Source organism: Eurytemora carolleeae, unplaced genomic scaffold (genome assembly GCF_000591075.1).
Source record: "Eurytemora carolleeae unplaced genomic scaffold, Eaff_2.0 scaffold274, whole genome shotgun sequence".
Lineage (NCBI taxonomy): Eukaryota > Metazoa > Arthropoda > Copepoda > Calanoida > Temoridae > Eurytemora > Eurytemora carolleeae.
In genome coordinates this window covers 66,172-75,060 of record NW_019396169.1, presented here as the reverse complement: position 1 = coordinate 75,060, position 8,889 = coordinate 66,172, and the positions used below count along the sequence as shown (strand labels likewise).

Genomic DNA, 8,889 nt, shown 5'->3' with positions numbered 1-8,889 from the left:
CGGGCCCAAATTTTTTGTGGGACATCTAGGGAGCCCAGGGAAGGTTTATGAATCATCAAAATTTCAAATATTTGTCTCTATCAAAATTCGATCGTCATTAAATTTTTTAAAATTTTGAAAATCCGCGAAATTTTTTGTAAAAATCCGCGAATTATTTTTGTTTAGTTTTACGATGTACACAAAGAGAACATGTTTACAATTAATTTAGAAGATGGGCGCGAAGCGCCCTCTAAGGCTAGAAAGAAGGGCGCGAAGCGCCTTGAATTTCTAGTATATATATATTCTTTCTTCTAATGATTCCTATACACGGAACAAATATAAGCAGATACAGCCAGACCAGCTAGAAATATAGCTGTAAATATTTTTATTCTCATCATTTTTAAACATTATAAAAAGATTAGAACAAGAACTAAATTTTATAGATATAAATATATATTATACAGTATTTTGTATGAAAAAGCACATATTTTCCATATTAATTTTCCTCATTTTATGAAATATCACTATTTTCATAATGTTCAAACACTATTAAAATTAAAAACTAGACTTATATTTATATATATACTTAAATATCTGAAAATTAATTGTAAGACATATAATGATAACTTATGCGGAATTTTGTCATGCAGAATAGAAATGATTTCACAGTATTTTATTAGAAATGGATAGAAATTCTTTTTTTCCTTATTTTGAAATATATTTAGTAAAATGGACCTATAGTTTGTGTCTAGTCCATACGTAAGAGTGTCTAGACTATGTTTATCGAACTAAAAAACAATTCAAAATATTTAGACGAATGTTTATCATGTTGGATAAAATTTCATAACGTGTCATTGAACACATCTGATGTTTTTTAGAAAGGTATTTTATTTTTATGACAAGCTAATCATAATATCAAGCAAATTTAGACCCATCAAAAAATTGGATGCATGTTAATAAAAATAATGTGCCGTTTACAAATACATTTCAGCATTTATCGTATGTTTTATGGATTGACAAAATAGGATAGAATGGGATATGAAATATGGTAAAATAGGATATATTTCGGTAGATTTGACAAAATAGGATAGGATAGAATGGGATGTCGCCATTTTTTTTGCTAAAAATTCCAGTTAATTTTTATTTACATTTTTATAATTTCGTTTCCTCTGCACTGAACTTTGATTTCGGAGAGACCTATTAATTTAGTTTAAATCCCCCGGCGTATATAATTTAAGTTATCAGTTTATAAACCCATGGGATGATATTTATGATATGGCCTGGGCACGATGTTAAAGTGCTAGAACTAAAAAACCTGTTTATTCTTGACATTTCCACTACAATAGAGTACACACAGAGAGCCCTATTGGCCTTGAAGTTCAGGTTGAAAAATAGTTACACAATTTAATTTAACTTCTCATTTTCTAATCTTTATATCTTTGCAACATGGTGTCTTTAACTCTAAAATACAAAATGTTTACACCATCAGGTTGTAAAGCTTGATGGTAATCAATTCCATTATTTAAAAACCCCATTTGACTAAGCTTGAAGCCCGCGTTAAAATCTCATTGTTCTAGATGGTTCTTCCGGTCAGATGTCCCCTTCGTCCAGTGGAGTCTCATCTCTGGGTAGCTCCTGGAACTCACCTACTCTCACCCCTCCCTTCCCCCTTCCCTCCGATAGCCCTGTATCCGCCCTCCTAGAGCTCTCCGGAGACTACGCTGTAGAGAAGAGTGACTCCGACGAGGGGATCGCCAGCGATCATTCCTTTGAGTGTCATGAAAACAAAAAAATTAAAAAGGTAATGTTTTAGATTTCTTTTTAGCAAGTTCCATGGAAAACTAATTTTAGCCACTTAACCTTCACTCTTCCTTGTTCCCCCTTTAACCCTGAGGAGAAAGGTGCAGTCATAATCTTTCTTCTTAATGAAGCGCGAGTGGCCGACTGACATTAACGGAAAAAAAACATCATGAATTTCACTTTTGAAATCTTGATCAAAATTCAATTAAAAGTTTGTTACACCAATATCATTCTGAATATATGATTTATTCAAGCCATATATTGAAATCAAATATTTAAAATCAAAGTTTGCAAAGCATATATTTATATAAATATTTAATGCATGACCTAGATATCATTTACAGTGATAACCAATATAAATCGAAATGGGTTTCGTCTAATTAGAAATAATGATTAGGCATATGGATGTAGGCTATTGTATATTCATATAAAATAAAACTAAAAAATCTCTGCAAAATTATCGAAGATTTACAAATCACAAAATCTTTCGCGGCATCTCTCATAATAGCAAGTATATTGGGTATCACTGAATGCTAATTGGATATATTTTTAAAATATAAACCATCATGAAACATCAAATATTATTCATTATTCATGCATACTTATGTTAAATGTTTATCCAGTAACTCCTACAGTCATCATGGTTGCATGTTTGGTATATCAGATACAATCTTGATTAGAAATAATGCACAATTTGCGTTGCAATAAAAATGAAACTGTAATAAACAAATAATTTGAAATATTGTGCAGTGTGCACCCGCATGCGTAAAATTTAGAATATTGCCTCTTCCCGGGACCTTATGGATCTTTAAGAGTAATTTACTGAGATGAGTTTTTTACTCAAATATTTTGCGGAAAGTAAAATTTCTGAGGATTTGAATCCAGTAGGCGGAGAGAGCTGAAGCTTTCTTTAACCTTGCACTGCCCTCAGATGCATTAGAAAAACCGACTGCATTGCCAGCCTGTCTCAGGCTGCAGAATGCACTTTTTGTACTTTAATTCTTTTTATGGGGAGCGGTTATAGCACAGTTCTTATCAAATAATTCAAGTTCAGCGTTTTACTCTTTCTGTCTCTCTTTCATTTCACATCAGAGACAGCTGCATGCGAGTTATGTAATGACAAAATCTTTAAATACAAATGCAATATAAATTAGGATGCAAATGATGAACGTTTCTACATTTTTTTTCACAATTTTATTTATCGCAGCTTATCGATTTAAAAATTTTTTTTTTAGACTGAAAGTGTTCGGGTTATCTTCCAGTGTACCTGGAGAAACTGCAACCATCAAGAAACCCAGTGCCAAGCCATAGAAGCTCATGTTCGTCAAGTTCATCTTGGTAGATCTCAGCCGACAGAGGAGGAGGAGGAGGAGCACGAGGAGGAGTTCTACTACACAGAGTTCGAGATCCCTGACGCGGAGGATATCCCCGAGGATAGTTTGGTTGTAGAGGACGGCGATATTTCTCCTCATACTAGAACCACCAGCTCCAGTCTTTCAGACACCAGCTCCAGCTCCAGATCCTCCCAGCAGGAGGAGAGAACCATCATGATAGACGGGCACAGATTCCTCTCCCCCTCTCCTATCCAAGGCCCCACCATCCTGCCCATCCTAGCCGACCACTGTGACATGGCCAGACCTCCACATGAGAATCCCGAGTACACAGCCCAGAGAACAGGTCAGGATTAAAATGCATTTTCATGCAATAGGAGGAACTTTTTTCCGTCCTATCCTTACGTAACATTGCTCGAAATGAGGCCTTGATTGGGTGCTGTGCAGTCTCCATTTTAGTGTAGTATCCATTATTTTTCTTCGCAGTTTGAATTTTAAACTAAATGTATTCAGGGTGTGCCCAGCTGCTCTCTTCTTCCACCCCAACCTACGCCACCATCATCTCCCCCTCCAGCTCCCTTGGTCTACCCATAGCCATCCCTATCACAACCTTTACTATATCTGGTGGCGGGGTTCCAGGCAAATATATCAGATTATCTCCTAAACCTTGTCCCTCAACCTCTCCTAAATCCCCGGTTAGAAGGCCCAGAGGAGACGCTAAAAAGTGCAGGTAAAGTCATTTTTATTTTATGCTTAAAATGTGTCAAAACGCCATGTTTAGAAACCAAAAAAATTGAGTCTTTGCCACAAACTCAAATTTTCTAATCACTATTTCTATGCAACTTGATGTTGTTAACCTTTGCAATTTTAAACTTTGACTATTAAATCTAACAGAATTCAAAGTTTTAAATGTCTTAGGACTAAGATAGTGAGATGCTAAGATAGTGGGATTAGAAAATTAGAGTTTGTGACAAAGACTCAATTCCTTTCCTATTAAGTTCTTTTTTGTACAGTGTCTGTAGTGCAATCGTGCCCGGAGCAAAAACCAGAAACTTTTTAAAAAATCCTTTGTTAAACTAAAACCTTTATTTACTCAATGAGAACAATAAATTCGTGTTTAATTCATCAAGATTTTAAACATTTGAGTTTTATAGCTTTGTGTATTTTCATCAGCCAGTAATTTGTTTGTACCTAGGACTGTGTTCTAGACAACTCTAAAAGTTGTTCATCCAAATTTTTAAAAGTAACGCGACGTCTTGGCCTTTGGTTTAACCTTACTAACTCGTGTATACTTTTTTGTAGTCCTTTAAAATTGTAACTATCTTGTTTCTAGCTGAAGGTTTAAAGGAGTAATGGGAAAAATATTGCTTGATTTTGGCGAGCGATTATGCAAATCTTGGTTTGCGGTGCTAGAAAGAATATTTAAATTTTAAATACATTAGAGAGAACCTTAACTAGATATACTTACGGTACTTTATCCTTATTGTTCATAAGATAATAAAGGTGCGACCCCCCTCCCCCTGGATATCGTTAGTTGCTCCCCTGCTATTCCACACGCATGATTGCCCCTCCCCCCTCTCCTCCCTTTTCAGCTGACTACGCCCTAAAACTACAAACCAAAACAAATCCTTCAAAACTTGTCAATTCTATCTACCGAATCTGAAACTGTGGAAAATTTGAAACTTTTACCAATGTTTACTTGTGCAAAAAGGGGGGGGGGAGTCGTTTAAAGGGACTGTTGACGTATTTCAAATGACCTTATGATTATAAAAGAGTGGAATGTCCGATTCATAAAGGTATCCTAAATAAAGATTTAAAATATATCCCCGTTTTCTTGTTTAAAATATATCCCCGTTTTCTTGTTTAAAATATATCCTCGTTTTCTTGTTGTTTAATTATATCCCCGTTTTCTTGTTTAAAATATATCCCCGTTTTCTTGTTTAAAATATATCCCCGTTTTCTTGTTTAAAATATATCCCCGTTTTCTTGTTTAAAATATATGAAAATCTGAAAATTTCCTTTATTCTCTGTGTGGACTTACTGCAAGTCACTTTTATAGAGAAACCGCAATGGTAAATAATCAATTTTTCAGCTAGAAAATAATGATTTCTCATTCATTCTTGATCAGAAAAAGGTTTAAGAGTATCGTTTTGAATCGTACACGCCATACTCAACAACCAAAGGATCACTTGAAATTACACGTACAGTCCCTTGAATATGAAAATGTCATGCTTCATGGTAATTAATAAATATATTTGCCTGACATGCTCTGCTGACATAATTTTACACAAATAGGAACAAGTTCTTGTTTAATCTGACAAGGGGGGGGCGGTGTTAGGGGCGTTTTAAAATTATGTAATAGCAGTTACCATTGAAAGTATTTTCGAATTTAATATTTAATCATAACTTCAATCTAAAATTTTCCAAATTTTAGATTAAAGCACAACAAAGAAAGTTTAAAAAATTAAGTTTTTCAACATTGCGACATTTTGTCCCATCAATCATTTTCCTGTAAATGATTCTCCCAGTGCGGCAGAGTAGAAGAAAGATAACTATTAATGTTCAGAGATCCGTGGTAAAATCTGGAACTGGAACTAATTATATAACCAATTATTAGCATCATAATGCATGTCCAGGAGTTGAACTCACTGTCCAGTTTAATCATTAAAATTAATAAGGAGAAGTAAGGTCTTCATTAAATAATGTAAGTGGATCCCTGAAAATTGCGCATCGCGATTTAATTTTTTACCTAAGAAGCGATGCGATTAAAGGGATTTTGAAAAAAATGCATGCCCTAATCACAAGAGGACCTTTTACACAGAGCAACGATGGTGAAAGTATCGTTATAGTTTTTTTTGAAAATAATTCCATTTTTATTTCTGCGGCATAAAGCCGTAAGTCGCATTTTCGCAAACTTTGTTGTATTTGGTATTTACTTTTTACTTCAAGTTTAAATAAATAGTTTCGTGTGTGTGGGCTAAATTAATTTTGCGGAAAGCTCATTTAAAAACTGCCTGTGTGACCGCAAGGCCAATTGCGTCAGGTGTATCAGGGCTAGAACTTGCAATGCTGCCAAAATAGGACATTTCGTTCTGTAATCAAGGAATGCAAAATTTTTGCAAAAAAGGTACAAGTTGCAGTATACAAAGTACCGGTATAGCGCGCCGACCAGTCTATCCGTACCTGGGAGCGGATTGGGAGAGATGGGGGGGGGGGGGGTGATTTGTTTGAGTAGAAACTATGTTGACCAGTCAATTTATATTCTAACTCTTTCTAAAGAATTCGTTTATAAATAACTGTATAATCAAGTTTTAACAATGAAATAAAAGAAATATTAACAAGCTAAAATGTCTAATTCTGTAATAATTTTATTAATAAAACCTTATTTAGGAAAGTGTACGGCATGGAGCAACGTGATCTATGGTGTACCCAGTGTAAGTGGAAGAAAGCTTGCACAAGGTTTGGAGAAGCAGAGACCATGAATCTGAACAGCTACGAAGCTCAAACTAATTAGATGATAGTTTAATCTATCATCTAGTTAGATCTAGCTAAATAACAGTTATCTCAAGTTGGCAGATGTTCTTATTCTCGGCTAACTAATTGTGATCTTAGGATTGGATGAGTAAATTCTATGTTTTAAACCAGCAACAAGATCTTCGTCAATAGGACCCGGATATTCAGGTTCCCACTAGATCACTAGGACCTGGATACCCATCAGTCCAGTAGTTTACTGGAACCTGGATACACAGAAGTTCAGTAGTTTACTAGAACCTGGATACCCATCAGTATAGTAGTTTACTAGAACCTGGATACACAGAAGTTTAGTGGTTTACTAGAACCTGGATACACAGAAGTTCAGTAGTTTACTAGAACCAGGATACTCAGCAGTATAGTAGTTCCCTAAAACCCTGATACCCAGCAGTCTAGTAGTTCCTAGAACCCTGATACCCAGCAGTTCAGTAGTTTACGAGGACATGGATACTCAACAGTCTAGTAGTTTACTAGAACATGGATACCCAGCAGTTCAGTAGTTTACGAGGACATGGATGCAGTCCAATAGTTAACTAGAACCTGGTTACCCAGCAATTCAGTAGTTTACGAGGGCATGGATACCCAGCAGTCCAGTAGTTTACTAGAACATGGATACCCAGCAGTTCAGTAGTTTACGAGGACATGGATACTCAACAGTCCAGTAGTTTACTAGAACCTGGATACCCAGCAATTCAGTAGTTTACGAGGGCATGGATACCCAGCAGTCCAGTAGTTGACTAGAACAATGATACCCTGCAGTCCTATAACTAACATTAAGTCAACAACCTTAATCAAAGACGAAGATCTCACTCTTCTCTAATATTCTAGCTAGAGCTGTAAACCCTTGAGTACTTAACATTTACCCCAGGAGCAGTTAACAAGCTAGTAAAACGTACGATGTAAATAAGATTCAAGCAAGTGAACGCGGGTTCGCTTATCATGGATGCAGAAATTTCTCAGCTCACAGGGTGAGATTTACAAAATGATGCAGACCGGTGACATCAGAATATAAAGAAGAAAAAATATATTTTCTCCTTTAAATTCCAGAACTCAGAACTTCTATATACTGTGAATACTATTAAGATCTGACACAGAACTAGTTAAAGTTTCACAAAATACCAGTTCATCAATTTATCGAATTTAATATGTTTGACAACAGACATGTCCTGTTTATGTTAAGTTTTAATATTTTATTTTTCAAGTTTCAAAATTTGTTGCGCGTTTTATTCGGATTTCAATTTCTAGATGTTTTAACCTAAATTTATACCTTTCTGCTGTGTAATGTCGTTTATTGGGGGGATATTTATTGGCTTCAATTTGTGAACAATTCAGGGATATTTCTTTAAATCCCTCATCCCCTTGATTTTTGGTAAATCCAGTAAAAAAAATTACCGAGTGAGGTTTTTCCTGAAAATGATTTTTTGGACTAATCCCATTTTAATTGGCAATTGTATTGTAGATTAAACACCCCACTTAGCCTTGGCCTCAGATTGCAACCTGTTAAGACTGTAAGAAAATCAAATTTACTATAGCCGGGAGATTTTGTTTTCAACTTTAGTATCTCTCGTTTTCAACTCATTTCGCCAAATTTCTTTCCTGAGACTGTTCTGAAACTGTTTGGCATTAAACCTTGGTTGCAGTGGAATAATACAGTCTTTTCTATGCAGTATGCACACCACGTAAACATGACTTCAAGGAGCTATCTTACATTTTTTAATTTTAAATAAATCTATTGTAAACATTTTTTTGATGTAAGATGTTACATCGTAGTATTGCAACTGACGTCTTTCAAGTGTAAGTCAAATTTGGATAAAATGCCTTATTAAGCTCTGAATTCAGTAGATTTTGAAATCCTTTGTCATAAAAATAGAATCTAGTCAACATAAATTTTAAAATCTACGCCGCCTCTTTTTTATTTTGTACATAAGATGTGTATTGATATGTTCATAAAATTTACAGATAGATTTATATGTTTTCTTGTTAAACCTTTAAAGTGTTTATTTGTAGGGACAACACAACCCTGTATGTAATTGTATCATGATAAAGTAAATAAAACAACTTCAGTTTAACCTAGTTTTCTATTTGAAAAAGAGAATCAAGTTTAAAAAGTTGAAGAAAAACAGTTTGATTAATTAAAACCTTGAATCAGAATTACGAGAACAAAACAATAAATTCAAGATCTGTAGTAATTTGCTAGAAAAAAACAAAGAAAATATTTAATGTTTTTTTTAAATTTGTAAGGATTGTT

At 34.7% G+C, this 8,889-nt stretch overlaps 1 protein-coding gene across 2 annotated transcripts in view; it reads left to right on the top strand.

The window, feature by feature from the left end:
• LOC111697045 (zinc finger protein 704) overlaps positions 1-8,029 on the top strand; it is a 33,952-nt gene extending 25,923 nt beyond the window's left edge. For both annotated transcript variants that reach the window (XM_023466910.1, XM_023466911.1), the window contains exons 5-8: positions 1,557-1,780; positions 3,015-3,456; positions 3,624-3,840; positions 6,501-8,029. In XM_023466910.1, the coding sequence (XP_023322678.1) occupies positions 1,557-1,780; positions 3,015-3,456; positions 3,624-3,840; positions 6,501-6,624 (1,007 nt within the window). In that variant the 3' untranslated portion in view covers positions 6,625-8,029. The remainder of the gene's footprint in view (positions 1-1,556; positions 1,781-3,014; positions 3,457-3,623; positions 3,841-6,500) is intronic.
• Positions 8,030-8,889: the final 860 nt, after the last annotated feature.